At 40.3% G+C, this 17,912-nt stretch overlaps 2 protein-coding genes across 2 annotated transcripts in view; one reads left to right on the plus strand and one right to left on the minus strand.

The window, feature by feature from the left end:
- Positions 1 to 6,230, minus strand: part of LOC135220056 (uncharacterized) — a 38,398-nt gene extending 32,168 nt beyond the window's left edge. Inside the window, exons 1-2 of the mRNA XM_064257386.1 lie at positions 6,143 to 6,230; positions 4,752 to 4,905 (exon numbers count right to left, since the gene is read on the minus strand). Of these exons, the coding sequence (XP_064113456.1) occupies positions 4,752 to 4,905; positions 6,143 to 6,230 (242 nt within the window). The remainder of the gene's footprint in view (positions 1 to 4,751; positions 4,906 to 6,142) is intronic.
- The window catches only part of LOC135219734 (E3 ubiquitin-protein ligase Nedd-4-like), a 284,620-nt gene that overhangs the window by 205,043 nt on the left and 61,665 nt on the right, over positions 1 to 17,912 (plus strand). The window contains 1 exon segment of the mRNA XM_064256741.1: positions 14,091 to 14,212. Coding sequence (XP_064112811.1) covers positions 14,091 to 14,212 — 122 coding nt within the window.

The raw sequence follows: 17,912 nt of genomic DNA on the forward strand, positions 1-17,912 counted from the left end.
TGATAATGCAGAGGGCTGTTACAAAAGCTGCCTTAATTCGTATCATATTTATGTACAAAAATAAAAATACCCTATACGTAATATATTTCCATACACATTTTATACATACAAGCATGAACATTTATAAAATTTGCACTTTTTTAACTATATTTTTGGAAGAGCAGGAGGCAGCTGCGGACAAGAATAAACCTGAAAAAATATCCTCTCTGATAATGTGGAGGGCAGTTTCAAAAGCTGCCTTTGCATCATATTTATGTACAGCAATAAATACTCTATACATAATATATTTTCACACACATTTTGACACATCGATCGTTAAATTTGTACTTTTTTTAACTATATTTTTGGAAGAGCAGCAGGCGGCGGCATAGAACAGTGTCATTGGCATATAGTTTACCCTAATACCTATGTAATAACTCTCACTAAAAATTTTTAATATTTGCATAACCTTTATGGTCTGAATGGTATTTCTACAAATGTTTTAAATAAACCTTACAAGAGTAAATACAGTAATCAATATTTGAAGTTGTTTTTTTAATAAAAGACAAAAATACAGTTCACATAGTTATCTATAGAGACACAAAGCATTCAAGGTAAAGTTTTCTTGGGATTTTTGACGATTTTCGACAATTTTCCGGCTTATAATGGTTTTCGGCTTACTGACGCATCTCAAGAATGGAACCCCCTTTGTAAACTGGGAACTGCCTGTATTTTTAGAGTTAGAACACTAAATATGACCCTAATTGTGCTCCCCATGTATTAAACTAAATTTTAAATGAAATTAAAGTTACTCTTATTTAATTTAGAAATTATCTGAATACATTACCCTTAAAGAAATACTAAAAGACTTAGTAAAAATATAGGAGTATATGAAGATTACATGTACCATTTCTCTCTCCTTTCCCCCTTCCGACCGATCTGTTTTTAGTCTTCTACACTTCATTTTTAAGAACTTCTTTATTTTGCCTCTCTGTCTTAGTTTTAAAATTCCTTTCTATGAACAAACAGTGCTTTTTATTTCAACTAATACAACTTAGAGAGAGAGAGAGGTGTCTTTACTTAAGAGAGTGAAAAAATTATTTATGAATTATTACAGAGACAGTGAGAGAGAGAGAGAGAGAATTACAAGAATCCACTGACCTGCTAATAGCTCCACCCCCATCCGTCACATTAAATTGACATACATATTTGACAGCGAATTAAACAGAAATACTAAATGTCTTAGTAAAAATATAGGAGTATATGAAGATTACATGTACCATTTCTCTCTCCTTTCCCCCTTCCGACCGATCTGTTTTAGGAAGTCTTCTACACCTCATTTTTAAGAACTTCTTTATTTTGCCTCTCTGTCTTAGTTTTAAAATTCCTTTCCATGAACAAACAGTGCTTTTTATTGACATACATATTTGGCAGCGAATTAAACAGAAGATGAAGGAAAGATATTTTATTATGAATTTTGTAATTACAGATATATTATTATTATTATTATTATTTTATCTTATTTATTTTATTATTTGAAAGTATTAATAAAAATTCTCTCATCCCAGTAAGGGAGTGAGAGGAATTATATATGGATTACGTATTATGGAGAGTCTCTTCAAGTTAAACAGAAGATGAAGGAAAGGATATTTTGTTTCTTTAAAATACTATCGCATACAAATTTTGTAATTACAGTTATATTATTGTTATTATTATTAACTCTTATTAATATTTGAAAATATTGATAAACATACACATACCATAAAAATTCATCTCTGTAAAAGAGAGAGAAAGGATTCACAAATGTTCGTGTGTCTGGAAAAAACTCCCTTATGATAATTAAGTTCCAATTAAAAGTTCCCACTATTGTGAATGTGCACAACATGAATTGCTAAAGGTTGAGGTATTGCTGTACAGTAATTCGTAGTTCATTAAAGGATATGTACGCACTGAGAGAGAGAGAGAGAGAATTTTGTTTACATTGGTAAAATGAATCAGGAAACAGCTGTTTTGTGATTTTGAAGGATTTTGCTTTAACATAAAGTTTGTTAGTTTACCTTAGTATACCTGTTGTACTTTTATGTACAAAGTTGAAAATAATTTCATTAATACATTTGTTTCTTCTAACAATTAAAAAAATTAATTTTGTAATTCTTCTGGTAGTAGGCTCCATCAGCTGATTCTGAGCATGTAAATATAACAAATGTCGGGATGATTTTTTTATTTTTTTATACATACGTATCACAATGATGATAGATGAGTATAATATAGCAATAGAGTATAAGTGGACTCTGTTAAGTGAAATAATGCTATTTTGCTGTGTTTACATTAATAACATTTGAAAATTGTAAATCATTGTAACATGCACATAAATATGAATGGACTCATTCGTATGCGTCATGAACTTCTTGGTGTATTAATTTTTTTTTTTCTTCATGATACATTAGTCCATATTTCATGACAACTGAGAGAGAGAGAGAAAAGTTGAAGTGAGGTAGTTTACATCGGTAAAGTAAATTAGGAAACAGCTGTTTTATATACTAAGTGTAACTTACCAAGTAATTACATTGTTACAGTTTCACTCGCGCTGGCAGCTTAAAATTGGACAATCACAGTAGCGCTAGTTACGTTGTCGGTGTAGGTATCACTTTGCCCATCTACACTATCAGTGGGCACCTGTGGTTTGGTAATGGCAAATATGTGGAAAATGATAGTGTAGACTTGAACGACTGAAGCACCATCCCTGACCAAGGCAGTTCTAGACTTGAACAACTGAAGCCTCATCTCTGACTGAGGCAGTTCTAGACTTGAACAACTGAAGCACCATCCCTGATAGTGCCACTACCTGCTTCAGCTGTCCCACTGGTAGCGATATACCTTTTGAATGGACAAGAAACCTGACATTACACCCAATTGAGAAAAGTAGGTAACATCCCTGTTATGGGAGGTAAAATGTGCTTACTATGAGGTGCTGGCACTAATGACATATATGAACCCAACTTTTGGTGTTTCAAATACCTTGAATTTCTCAGTGACGGAGAAATTAAGAGAAAGTACACCATCTCTCAATACTCCAGAAACGGTGAGTGTATACCTGAGGTGGTTAAAGATGTTCAGTTTGAAATATTAATTAATGTAAACATGCAACATCCTTTCCCCGACAATATCTATAATGATGCAGTTTTAATTATAATGAGACATTTACATTAGAAAATTACATGTTTTTACTAACCTATTTAAAGTGGAACCTCAGTTTTTGTACATAATCTGTTCCAGAATGTCCCACGAAGTCCGAAATGTATGAAATCCAAAATAATAGAGGCAGTCCCTGGTTAAGGGGGGTGGGGGGGGGGGGGGGGGGGGGGGGGGGGGGGGGGGGGGGGGGGGGGGGGGGGGGGGGGTTCCTTTCTTGGCGGGACACATGTAAGCGAAAACTGTCGTTAACCAAAACTCTGCAATCTATAGTGCTTATGTCACTGATAACCAGTTAGTGGCGCCTCAGTATGTTACGGTGCCATGACCCTAGTAACGGCACCTTAGGGCACCGATAAGCAAAACTTGGCCCATTATGGTGCCATAAATCTGCAATTTTATGGCACTAGACAAGCACCATAAAACCAGCTCGCCATTGCCTAGTCTGCCTATAACTGGGGACTGCCTGTAATTCCCATAAGGAATATTGGAAATATATAGTTAATGCATTTCAGGGACCCAAAAATACTAACAAAAATACTTTTTATAGGGAATAAACACAGTTTTACATACCTTTATGGTAAACCTCTTCAGCGTATGGAAGATGGAAAGAAGAGGAGAGGGAAGAGGACAGGTTATTGTTTGGAAGGGGAATCCCCCTCCAGAAGGCTTTCAGGTAACAAAAACCTATCGGGTTACTTTTCCTCTTCGTTTTTTACTGGTACTAGGACCAGCTTGAGAGTCACTGGACCCCTGCCTCACAACAAGACTGTTCAGGTACATTTGTTTCTGCCGTTTCTTTAAAATTTGTGTAAAGTTAAACATTGTCATTAAACATGTTGGAGACACAGATTACAACATCTTTGTTGGGATGATAATTCTTCACAAAATTTTTTATCGCTACTTTGCAAACATGTCCTTAATCACTGAAGTAGGCACATTATGTATGCCCATTTGCTTTCTGAATTTTTCAAACCAGCCTCTGCTTGCCTTAATTCACTATCAGTAGCTCTTGTTGTAGGCATTTTCTCACGGAGATCAGCATGCAACATCCTCCAACACTTTACTAGGAGTTCTTTCTTAAATGCTAGAATGTTTTTGCCTTTATTTTTTATTTTTTTTATTTTTTTTTTCTACAGAAGGGATTGCACTTGGAACTTTCTTTGGCCCCATAATGGCTTAATTAGTAGTTGCACTCGAATAAAAAAGCAAAAAAAAAAAAAAAGTAGAAAAACTAGGAACACAAAAGCTGGATGGGTCACGAGAAAACACGGATGCTTTGTTTGGGCGCTCAGTACGGGGCTTAGTCACGTGGTGGGCCCTGGAAGGAAATTTTGCAAGTGTACTCCCCCGCATCTGGGAGCAGCCATACCAGAGGCTGTTTGGAGGCCAGGGTTGACTGCCCTCTGACAGTCATCCCCTCAGTCGGACCTGTTGCAGCCTCCCAGGTTGTGACGATGGATGGCTGTTGGAAAGGGATTCAGATAGTGAAGTGTCAGTGGAGGAGGTGACTGTTCATCCTGCCAACGCTCCTAAACAAAGGTCACTGGCGTACTCCCCTACCTCTGGAGCAGTCATACCAGATGCCATTGGGAGGTCTGTGGTGACTGCCATGAACAGTTGTCTCTTCAGTTGGACCTGTTGTGGAATCACAAGTTGCAATGAAAGATAGCCATTGGAAAGGCATCCAAAAAGTAGTGCAAAGGCTGTCCTCGAGTTCAGAGGGGTACAGTCCTGAGAATAGGCGCCAGTGGTACTTAAGTGATGAATCGCTAACATTGAAAAGGCCTGTATTAGACTTTGTGTGTTCTCCCGCAGTGGAGCAAGAGAGTGAGAGAGCCAGATCAACCTGAATTTTTTCCTAGCCTAATCTTTCCTATATGCAACAATCATACAATCTAACCATCTGTTCACCTTCCTCGGTCCCAGTATAATCCAGCTTAAGAATTTGAACACCACCACAAGAAGATTTACAACCCACAAATTCTTATAAGACATAGAGCTCTCTCCTTAGAAACTAAACACCAAATCAGTCTCACTGGTTATTCTGGCTCCGTTTGTTTACATTTCCACCCCACGCCACTGTCATCTTGTCTTCTAAGATGTCACAACTCAACTTCAATACATTAAGACATTTTCTAAATTCAAACATATGTTTCCCATTGATTGAACAATGCCCACGTTTCACCAATACTTTCTATTTCCCAATGGACCCTTTCAAAAATCCTTCATTTCCTCCTTATCAGAAATCATCTACATGTGTACACAAAATACATTCAATTAATTGTCTTTTCTCCAAAAGAATATATTCAGTTCTAGTCTACTTCTCTCGCCGTTAAGCTCCTCCACTACTTTTACCACCTTACAATACCATGCTTTTGCTGCATCCTTGAGCCCATAAACAGTTTTTTTCAATTTCCATAATCCTCTCCAACTATCGTCACTAGGTGGTTTTAAATACACTTCTCTGTATTATAGCACCTTGTAAATATGCAGTTTTGCATCTAATGTATAACAATTCCAATATTTCATCTTTATTATTGTCAAACAAAATTTTAAAATTTCAGCATTGCATGTAGGAGTGTCTTTTCCATTCAGCCATTTCTTCAAAGGCTCTTAACTACCAATCTTGCTTTACATATCTTTTCCCCCTTTATACCTTTTCAGTTACTATCCATCTTGTAGATAAAGCTTTTTGTCCGATGTCATTTACTTCCTCATATACCTTGTTTTGTGTCCTACTTTGTAGTTCTTTTTCTTTAGCTTCAATTATAGTTCTATTTTCAAATCCTAGCAACACCTCTTCATCTTCACCTAAATGCGAGTCTTTCATATTGTATGAATCAGCCCAAGATTTGCTTGATCTTTTTTCCTGCCAGACTTAATATAGTCCATTCTTCTACTTGTATTGTATCATTTTTTTAACTCTTATTTCCCTCTTTGAATTTGGGTATCGCTTCTATTAACTCACTTTTCCCTTCATCTTCCATTGTTTCCTCTACCACATCTCTTTCTTTAGCCTCTTCTGTGTCTGCATTACTTTTCCAACCCAATGCCATCTCCTTTCCTTCCTGCTTTTTTACATTCCCTTCCTTTTGGGGCATAGGATATATCTTTTACAATACGTGATTTATGTATATTAGGTATTTTTTCTGTTTCTGGTGATAGTCTTTGAATCCTAGTAACATGTATGCTAGCTAATTCTCTTGGAGAATTCCCCTGTTTAACCACTACCCTTTTAGCAGATACTCCCACTACCTGAACAGGTCCTCTCCATTAATTTCTATTTTCTCTCTTATAGGATACCACATCTCTCACTAATGCTTCTTCAAATTTATGTTCTCTGATATTTTTATTTAAAGCAATTCTTATTACAAGACTCATTTTTAATAAACACTTCTCAGACCTTATGTATTGCATTCAGTGTATCCCTTACTATACTGTCTTCCATACCTTTCTCTCTACTTGCAGAACTAGAACTCTCTCCCACTAAATTAGGCAAAGATTTTTTTTCCAAATGCTAAGTGGTTAGGAGAGAAACCTCCATTATTTATTAAGCAGTTCCTAGCACTCGCTACCCATCCTAATGCTATGGACCAATCCACTTCCACGTCCTCTTATCTCTCTCAAACTTTCTTTGGTCATCCCTACTGTCTTTTCACATAATCCATTGCCCCATGGAGATTCTGATGCTGTAGCCAATACTTTAATATTCCATATTTCTGCCATCTTCCTTTCTATTAATTTTGAAATTCTCCCCCATTGTCTGACAATATTTTAGAAGGCGCTCCAAATATAGCAAACCACCCATCAAAAAGTGCCTTTGTAATAGTTTCTGGTTTCTTATCTTAACCAAAAAACCTGACAATACCTCCTTGCCATATCTACTATTGCCAAGAACTTTCTCTTTTCTATCTCCCGCATCCATGGCTACAACTTCATTAAATGTTTTATTCCAAGAAAATCCTAAAGCTGGTTTAGCTGGATTTCTTTTGTATCTTTTACATACCTTTCTTTTGTATCTTTTACATACCTTACAACTTACAATCAAGTCTGTTAGTAACTTTATTATTTCCTCCTTTTCTTTCTCTCTCAATCTATCACTCCACTGTGCTTCTTCTGTTAGTTTCCATATTTTATCTCCACTTCTGTGACCAAATGGTAGATGTAACTTCCTTGCACCTTTAATTTCCCTCAGCTTCTTTCCCTTCCAACCCTCCAGTAATAATTCTTCTTCTACCTTCCTCCTCCTTTATTGGTAATATTCAGTGACCCAGTTTGTCTTCTCCTAACTTTACTTTCATTTCCCCTAATACGTCTATTATAACAAAGTTTTCTTTCAAATTTATGGTCATACCCATTTTGCTCATGGTTTTCTTATCTATCAGCCACGGTATATCACCCTGCTGAATTTCTGTCTTTTTTTCAATATCACTGTTGTTTCCATTACTCCCTTTTATATACGTATATGACGACTCACCTAAATTAAATACTTTATTAGACTCTGTCCAAGTATCCTTCATTCTTCTGAACTCTTCTTGACTCAAACCCATGAGCCACAAACTGTCGATTTACATCCTGTGTCTAAAATTACATCAACCTCTTCCTAAGACCCTTTCCCTATATCTTTTTCTATAAACTTTTTCTTCTCACCCAGTTTCTGTTTTCTGATTGTTTTTTCCTTGTTGTTTTGTTTGTTTTTTCCTTTTTTTGAATCCCTAGCCCAATGCCATTCAGATTTGCATAGTCAACATAAATGTTACTTTCCCTTTATTTTTAGGATTCTTCCACCCCACCCCTCAGTCCTAATTAAAAGATCTCTCATCTTTTCACTAGATTCTCTTTCTATTTTTAAATATTTTCATTTTAATGTAATTTTCTATTACCGTATCTTTTAGATGAACTTCATCAGGTTTGGGTAGGATTATCTTTGAACCCTCTCTACTCTTAATTTCATTTCTATCTATTCCTTCCTCTACTTCTAGGGCTTTCCCTTTATAGCTCATTCTTATCTCTATCCCTGGACATTTCACTTCGCGCACCACAAATCAATCTTCGACTTGTCCTCTTCATCCTTTATACTCGCCCTGTATCCCGCTAAATTTCAGACAATCCCTTCTCCATCTTATCTTCCATTGTTCACTATCGGATCCATCCATCTTTAAGCAACCACGTTCTGCCACCAGTGGAATCTTTTCCTTGCTTAATGATTCTTATACTTTGCAACAATCATACAATCTACCCACCTGTTCACATCCCTCGGTCCCAGTATAATCCATTAAGGCTTTGAATAACACTGCAACAAGACTTACAACCCACAAATTCCTTTAAGACAGAGAGCTCTCTCTCCCAAGAAACCAAACACCAAATCAGAGTCACCGGTTCTTCCTGCTGTGTTTGTTTACATTTCCACCTCACTCCACTGCCATCTTGTCTTCTATAACATCACAACACAACTTCAGTACACTAAGACATTTTCTAAAATAAAACACATGGCTTCCCATACATTGAACAACACCCACATTTCACCAGTACAGAAAATAGAAATTAAATAACACTGATTAAACTGATATATACAGGTCCCCCCCCCACCCCATATTTGCAGGGAGGAGTACCAGACCCCCTGCAAATAGTTTGAAACCCCTATAAAAACTTAAAACTGCCTATTTTGTTATTTAGAACTCTAGCAAACCCCACTAAAATGTTTATACCTGATTTTAAATAGTTTTAGCACAAAAAGTGTATTTTATGATGAAATTGATAAAAAAAAACAGTAATTGGTGGATATCTATCATAGGAAAATACCGCAAAATGGCAAATTTTCTGTGAATAAGGGGATTTATGTTCCAGAGAGAATTCTGTGAATTCATGAGTCCGAGAATCTGGAGTGCGCGAATAAGGGGGTTCACTCTTAATCACAACGTCTTGTGGTATTTGAAACTCCTGACGTTTCTCCCTGGATCGGCCTGTGATAACGCCCAAGTACTCCACTGTGTCAAAACGTTCTTTTTCGTCTTCTAGAGAGTGCCCAATGGCACCTGTTCCCCCCCATTGGTGCTGGAGCTGCCTCTGACCCCTGGGCGCCCATTAGCACTGGAGTGCCCAGGGGCAAGTGACTCAATTTTTTTATTTTATTTGCCAATTTGTGAAAAAGAAGTCTACAAGCAGGAATTTGTCAACACACCACCTTCAGAGACTAGAAGAGTGGTGCCAGATGTGCCTGCTTCTACTGTAAACCTCTCTCTAGGTACAAAAAAAAGAGACGGATCCACTGCTGTCTCCTGTTTTATCAGAAGCAGATGATGAAGAAGGAAGTTGAGAATCAAAGTTCTCATGCTACACTTATTCAGGTTTGATATAGTACTTATTACATGATTTCCTGATTTTTTTTTTTTTTATTATGCCTACGACTCCCGCTGCGATGTTCTTTTTGTTGCACCAGCCTATGCAAGATAGTCTTCCCAAGATGGTTCTGTCTTCCTTGGCCAGGTAGGCACTCAGTGAGCAAGACAGTTGGCTTCCTGAGAAAGGGAGTAAAGGAAAGCCTCATTTAGAGTCTTGCCTTGTTTGATGGAGGTATTCAATGAACGAAACCAGGGAAGCTCCCTCTCAGGGAGTGGCTGCCTCCTCCCAGGGAGACTTCTCAGGTCTCAGATTCCTTAAGGAGATTGGCTTTTATTGTAGCCAAAGTTAGTTCTTCCGTATGGGGATAGACCATCTGGTACTCAAGAACCTCTCTAGGATTTTTGAGGACTGAACAGTAGAGCTGCCTGTAGAAGTAGCCTCTGATTTGCTAATTGTCCTATCGTGTTATGACAAGGGCATAAGGGATGGGACAGAAGAATTAGTATCTCTGTATGCGTTACGAGTACTAAAGAAGAAGGAGCTGTGGTGCTTTTTTGGGACACAAAGTGACGTTTTCACAGATCTCTGCACTTTTATATTCGCCCTTAGATCGTCATCATTTTTTTCCCTACTTTGACAGTGAGTGAGATATTGTCAGAACTACAGAAGAAGAGCACCCAGGACCTTCTCGCTCTTTTCGAGACGCCCAAGAGACCCGTCACCTACCAGTAAGAAAAGTGTCCCCCCAATGCAGATTCTGCCCTTTCGCGGCAATAGACCAAGGTATCAGGCTCTCTCTCTCTCTCTCTCTCTCTCTCTCTCTCTCTCTCTCTCTCTCTCTCTCTCTCTCTCTCTCTCTCTCTCTCTCTCTCTCTCTCTCTCTCTCTCTCTCTCTCAGACCAGCCAAGAAGTCTACAACAAAGTCTGCCTGGAAGTGAAGGAAAGGTCCTCCCTGCACCTGTAGCGGCGAAGCTCCATTTATATTGGAAAGAATGGGAGGGAAGAGGAGTGGAAGATTGGTTAATTTCAGCCCCGAAAAGAGGTTAGGAGATTCCTTTCAAGGAAGAATCTCTGTTTGTCAACAGGTCCAATAGAGATGACCCAATCCATTGTGGCATCGATTCTCAAAAGGGAGACTAGATGGCATCCATAGACATAATAGACGCATACTTCCTCATACCCAGTACATCAGAGGTCTAGGAAGTATCTTCGCTTCATATTTCAGGACGGTATTTGCCAGTCCAGAGACTTATACTTCGTGCTCTCAACTGGTCTATAGCACCTCAGTGGTGTGGTTGGTATGGTGTTTGCTTTCCACCTCGGTGGTCGCGGGTTCGATTCTCGGCCATTCCATTGAGGAGTGAGAGATGTGTATTTCTGGTGATAGAAATTCACTCTTGACGTGGTTCGGAAGTCACGTAAAGCCGTTGGTCCCGTTGCTGAATAACCAATGGTTCCATGCAACGTAAAAACACCATACAAACAAACAAACTCAACTTGTCCACAAGTGTTTACGAGAGTCCAGGCCCCTCTCCAAACGGCTACACCAGAAGGGAATAATATATCCCTTTTTCTTGACAATTGGCTCCTTTGCTCACTGACAGAATTTGGCATACTCGTCAATTTTCAGAATTCCCAGCTGGTTCCTTCTCTGAAGATTCCATATTTGAGGATGGTGATAAACTGGGAGTTTTCAGGTTTTGCCATCCCCCAATCGCATTCAGGCTTGCCTGGAGAAAGAGAAGGATTTTCTTGCAAATCGAACATGCACAGCGAATCAATGGATGAGCTTGCTGGGATTATTGGCTTTGATAGAACAGTTCGTCCACTTAGGAAGATTGCACATGATGTCCCTTCAATTTTATCTGCAAGCCAGCTGGGACAGAAAGAAATACTGAGAAATGGTTTTTTTCCTGTCATTAGAGATCAGGGAGGATCTCCGGTGGTGGAACTTAGAAAGCAGACTTTCCCAGGGCAAGTCACTGGATCTGTTGAACCCCAACTTAAAATTTTATGCAGACTCATCCGACCTAGGATGGGGATCCCTTCTGGCCAATCAAGAAGTGTCGGGACTGTGATCCAAGGAGCAAAAACACTGGCATATCAATCTACAGGAGTTGTCAGCGATTCAACAAGTCCTTCAACATTTTGCTTTGGAAGTGCAAGACGAACTGTGACATTCCATTCCAACAGTACGACATCCCTGTTGTGCATCAAGAAGCAAGGGGGGACTCTCTCGTTCTCCCTTACACCAAGTTGGTAACCAGATTCATACAAGGAAAACTCAATGTGCTCACAGATGCAGAAAGTGGTTGCAAGCAGGTACTTCCCACAGAATGGACTCTTCATCCCCAGGTGTGCGAGGATCTGTGGAAACTATGGGGGAGACCTTTAGTGACCTTTTTGGAATGTCAAAGAATCGGAGACTTCCTATTTATTGTTCACCAGTCCTGGACCCTCTGGCTTGGGAGACATACCATGCTGCAAGACTGGTCAAACATTGATCTAAACACTTTCCCACCTTTCTCTATGATAAGAGAGGTGATAGTCAGGAACCACAACAATGTTACGATGACCCTGGTAGCCCCATTCTGACCACAGCAAGAGTTGTTTCCAGAACTACCGTTGCTACTGAAGGACTTTCCGAGGCTACTGCACTATATCATAGGATACAGAGCAATGCTTTTAATTCTGTATTCTCTCATAGGGGGTTAGACTTTTCTACCAACAGGACATCTTGGACCTCAAAAGATCTCTTGATACTATTAAGTCCAAAGGCTCAGAAACAGTCACTTGGAATCAGATGTGGTTACTTAAATGGCTGTCAAGACCCAAATTTAAACCCGTTAGATTCACATCTCATAGACATCCTGTATGGAAACGCTTCTCCTGTTTGCTCTAGCAACAGCAAAGAGGTAAGTGAGATATGTGCCCTTGGCAAGAAAGAGGCTTTTCACAGGGAGATGGAGTTTTTTTTTTTTTAACCTTACATTGGACTTTCTAGCTAAAAATGAAGACCTTAACAAACCCTGGCCTGTTCCTTTGTCATCAAAAGTTTGATGGAAATCTTAGCCCAGAAGAAGAGAGGACACTGCCCAGTTAGAGCACTAAGGTACCATGTAGACAAGGCAGAAGAGATTACAAGACATTCTAATCATTTGTGGTACTCAATTAAGAATCCGTCATGGCCCTTGTGTAAGAATAGTTTGGTTTTTTCTAAAGGATCTGATCAAGGAAGCCCATATGTGGGTAGGAGAGAATGACCTTAATTTAGTAAGAGCTAAAGCTCATGAGATCAGATCTGTAGCCATGTCAGGGAGTCTGGTGGCACTTAGTGCTTGGAGTGCCCTCCAGGTCTTAATTTTGTAGTTGGGTTTGGAAATTTTTTTGTATATTTGTTGGTGTACATATATGTTTATTGTTGTATAGTTTGGTCCTTATCCAGTCAGTTACATTCCCAGGGCGTGGGCAGCTGACTACCTATATGCTTAGTAGTCACTGGTTTCATACCTTGTTACAAAGCTCCACTGTAGTCGAGATGAGCCTGGCCAATTAGCCACACCCTACATGGATAAGGTGAATGCCGACCAGAAGCAGTACGTTCCTGTAGCAGCTTTCTTATTAAGTGAGGAACAACAATTAACCATATCCCACCGGTCAATTTTAGATTTAGCAGTTTAATTACTTGGTAAGTTTCAGATAGTATATAAAAAGGACATTATGATAAAATAAGGTTTTATATATATACACTTACCAAGTGATTGAAAATCAGAGCCCTCCCTCCTCCCTGCATATAGGAATGGGCAGAAGCTATTGACTACTTGCTGAAGGTGTTCTGGTCTTACCCCGTAAGTGGGTGGGGCAATCCCTACACCAACAACATATTAGCACTACTGCAATTGTCAAATTTTAAACTGCCGGCGAGAGTGAAACTTTAAGCAATGTAAAACTGTCATTTTTGTGATTTTGAACGATTTTACTTTTAAGAAAAAAATACATTTTATTTATATTGTGCTGTTTACATAAATATTAATCTTTGAAAATTAGTAAATCATCTTTTTTATCTTTAAAAATCCATTGAATCACAAAAATAACATGAAAATACAGTAATGAGCGAATATTGCTCTTCAAAAAATCTGTGAATAAGTAATGAATTTTTCTTAACTCATTTGAATTTACGTTTCACAGAAAAATCTGCGAATCACAAGCTGCAAATGCTGAACCGCAATATTGCGGTGGTCCACTGTATAACTTGTAGGGTGAAATTGTGTGTTTGATTGATTGAACTTCTTGAATCTCTAATAGTCTGAGGGACATAGTTTTTGAAAGTTGGTATTTTCTTATTAATCTCTTTTTCATTTCTCCCATAAACCTGATTAAATGGCATTTTAAACTGCATTGTGTGTTGTATTTTGAACAGAAAGGCCAAATTATTAATACTACTTTGAGATTTTTAGAAATATTGTTGATATCTTGGTAAGCTTTGTAGTATAATTAACTGTAGAATTTTAGCATAGTTTGTGCAGTTATTATGATTTTGATATCTGCAGCTCCAAAAATTTATTTTTTTTCAGGGACAATTACACCCTTCAGATTAATCCATACTCTGGTATGTGCAATGAAGAGCATTTACGCTACTTCAAGTTTATTGGCCGAGTAGCTGGAATGGCTGTGTACCATGGAAAGTTATTAGATGGTAAGAAATTGCAGTTGTTCATTTGTTCATATGCAGAACAAACCTAGGTCTTAACATTAGGGTAAATCTTCTGGCGCCAGATGGAAACCAGTAAAAAACAATATGAATTGTTTATGCAAGGAATTAGTGGCATTTGGCATCAGTCATTGGAAAGAGGGAGGAAGCAGCTGGCGACCTAATCTCAACCCCATGACAAACATAGTTTGTTCATACACGAAACAAACCTTCGGTCTTAACATTAGGATTTACTAGCGCCAAGCTGGAAACCGGTAGAAATTAAAATTCACTTGTGAGATCCAGGGACTATGGCATCTATACCAGGTCACGGGGCATGTATCCCCAGAATGCCCACGGCTACCTGTGACCCATCAGTTATTTTCCTACCGCCTTTAAGATAAGACGTGTTACTGTCTATCTCATTTAAAGCCGGTTTTTCAGTTTGCCCGTTCTTTATCCATTTCATTTTTTTTTTTATTTTTCATTCCTTTTCTTTCTCCAAGTGTGATCAGTGTGTGGTAAGAGTGTATACGTGGTATGATGGATTTTTGAATTTTGCCTCAACATCGGGATCGTCTACCGCTTCGAAGAGGAGACAAAGGAAATGCCCAGGAGTCAGTGGCTTCCCTTGTTCTAGGTTTCCTAACCTCGGTGTCGACGGATCCTCATCCAACGTGTAGTAGGTGCAGGGAAACGTTATGTACGGTTTCTAATCCGTGTTCTGTTTGTCGCGGTTGGTCGGTGGAACAGTGGAAGAAGTTCTATGGGAAAAGCCAATACAAAAGAAAGGGGGTGACGCCATCTTTGGATGACCAAACCTTACCGGCTTCTTTTGTATCGGTAATAAACCAGGCTGCTCCATATGTTTCTCCACCTGCTTTTGAATTGTCTCATACCCCTTCGGTTCTCTAGCGGTTCTGTATCGGAAACGTCAGGAGGGGCCTTGGGTAATTTTATGAATAAAATTTGCACTCTCCTTTTGTTCCCAGCAAGTATAGGGGGGAGATCCGCCATCTTTGTTTCCAGGCCTCCTGCTACGCAAGCGCATAGGTTAGATGGTACGTGGTCAGCGCTAGGCCTACCAGGCGTACCAACCTTGGATGGTCTGCTTGCGCATTATATGACGTCACGGTTCCAGCAGGGTCCGGCAGCGCTGAATGTTCCTCATCCCCCACCCGGGCTTGCAATTTATGGGGAATTAATGCCCGCTGCTTCTCCATCCCACTCAGTATTTACAGCGATGCAGAACGTGGGAGGTAATTTGGCAGCAAACGTGCGGTTACCAGCAGAAACCTCTCAGTCTCTCCCTACGAGAGCGATGACGTCACAACATACGTCACACTCTGAGATGGCAGGCGTGATGACGTCACAGACCGATTCTCGGCCTTTTTCGCTGCACCCAGACGCTAATACGCCTTCTGATCCGTCAATGCAAACTGTAATGCAAAAGTTACAGGTTATATAGAGGAGAGAATGAATAAGAGAAGACAAAAAGAAAAAGTGTGATTCGCCTTCTTCGTCTTCTTCCTCTAGTTCGGCGTCATCGCTAAGTCCGATAACGTCACTGCGAGCGCCAGTCAAGCGTTGGAGGAGGATTCGGGAGTTCCTAGCGGATCCTCGGGCCAAGAGGAGAAGAATCAATTCTTCCATCTCCTTCGGACGAAGACTGTCATTTCCAAGTCAGCAAGAAGGTCGGAAAATCAGTGGCTATTAAGCACAGGTTGCCATGACCGAAGCCGTTCGCAAGAGTCCGAACAAGCGAGAGAGTGACGGCCGGCGAGCTAGCGGCCGAGGCGGAGTTGCCAGTTCGGATCGCAAAAACGCGATACCTCTGGTAAAATCGACGTTGGCGGCGAAAGGTGCAGCAGAGGATGGAATGCAGGTCCCAGTTTCGCGTAAGGCCGTTCAAAATATGTACGAAGGGACGATAAGGCTCCTATTAAAAGTACGAAAAATAGAGAGTTGGCAACCTCGGCGGATACGTTCGTGGAAGGCAGTGTCCGTCTGGATAGAAGGCCGAGGCCGGGCTCGCCGACGCTCGAAAACGATGCCAATGCTAATAAAGACAGAACTTACCTCTGTCTTAAGGGAGCCTTCATCTTGGAGATCTAGACGAGATTCTCGCTCTAGATCCGTGACACGAGAAAGAGTGAGACGTTCTCGTTCCCTCTGCTGACTATCTGGGTGATCGAGCCAACAGCGGCCAGCAAAGATCAAAGAGGCCGCGGCCGTAGGGGCTGGCGGCCATGGAATTCCGGCCGTCTGTCAGAAGATAGAGGCGAGACAACATCTCTCGTGACGGAGAAACCAAGAGTTTCTGGCCTCGTATGCAGAGGTTATTGATTTGATTCGTCAATTCAATAGCCTTTTTTTCGGAGAAGACAGAAACACCGGCCAGTATGCTTCCTCCTGGAATTGACATGGCGTTTGGACTAAAAAGGGATACCAAGGTGTCGTATGAATTGCCCTTGTTCGAGTCATGCGGAATCGGTCTTGCAACACGTAAACGCAAAGATTGCAGGGAGGGATAATTCCTTAAGATCTAATAGATCATTTAAATTTATTCCCCCTCCAATGATAAAGCAAAGGAAATATTATACGACACCGAAGGACCCTTTGCTGTCTAGACAAATGAACCCTAATGTTGTAAGGTTAAGGCCTGGATTAACCTTGGATCAGGTTAAAACAATGGAGTGCCCTTCGATGACGTACCAAGAGGCTGCCACGTTTAGAAGCAACAGCTTCTTCTGTCTTTCAGGCTGCGTCCTGGTTAGACCTTTGGTCAACAGCAGTGGCGAAATTGCATCCTCGGAAGCAACAAGGAAAGTAGTAGATGAACCATTGTTCATTAGATTACTACAGTCAGGGTCCAAGGCGATTGCGTACCTGACAAACGTAAGTGCCAATGTTTGGGCAAATATCCTGCTAATGAGGAGAGATGCAGCATTGGCTAGACTAAGCCGCAATGTGGATTTGGTTTATTCCCTGTTAGCAATGAGAATGGGGATATCTTGGAATCGCAACTACTGTTTGCCAGAGGTCATACTGGAAGAAGCGATAGATAGAAGAAGGATGGACACTAACGATAGGTTGGTGCAACAGGCAGTTAGGAAAACCTCTAACAGTCAAACTATTCCTTTGGAGGGAAGACAACAGCAGATGTCTCGAAAGAAAACCAGTGAAGACATAGCATACCCTAATAGAGTCACCAAGACCCTCTTCCCCAAAGAGGATAACTCATCGGCCCTTTCACAATAGGAAAAACAACAGAGGAGGGGCAATAGGGGAAGGGGGAGAGGCTCAAGAAGATAGGATGGGCGCATCCCACTACTCGCCACACCAGTGGGGGGTTGCCTGGCAAATCACTGGAAGGTGGCAGGAACTAGGGGGCAGAGCAGTGGGTGGTGGATGTTCTCAGGACGTGTATTTGATTCCGTTCGCGGTAACCCCGCCCCTGACAGATCAACCATTACCCCACGTCACTTATGCCCACAAATCTCAGAAGGCCACTATTCTGCAGGACGAAGTGAAGAAGATGATGGAAAAAGGAGCTGTGCAACAAGTATGCAGTCCGACAAAAGGCTTCTACAGCAGGATTTTCCTGGTACCCAAAGCCAACGGGGAGTGGAGGACAGTAATGGACCCTGTCAACGCTGAATCTGTTTATAAGGAAAACCAGTTTCAAGATGGAAACTCCGAAAAC

The sequence above is a fragment of the Macrobrachium nipponense genome, chromosome 1 (assembly GCF_015104395.2).
Source record: "Macrobrachium nipponense isolate FS-2020 chromosome 1, ASM1510439v2, whole genome shotgun sequence".
NCBI classification, from domain to species: Eukaryota; Metazoa; Arthropoda; class Malacostraca; order Decapoda; family Palaemonidae; genus Macrobrachium; species Macrobrachium nipponense.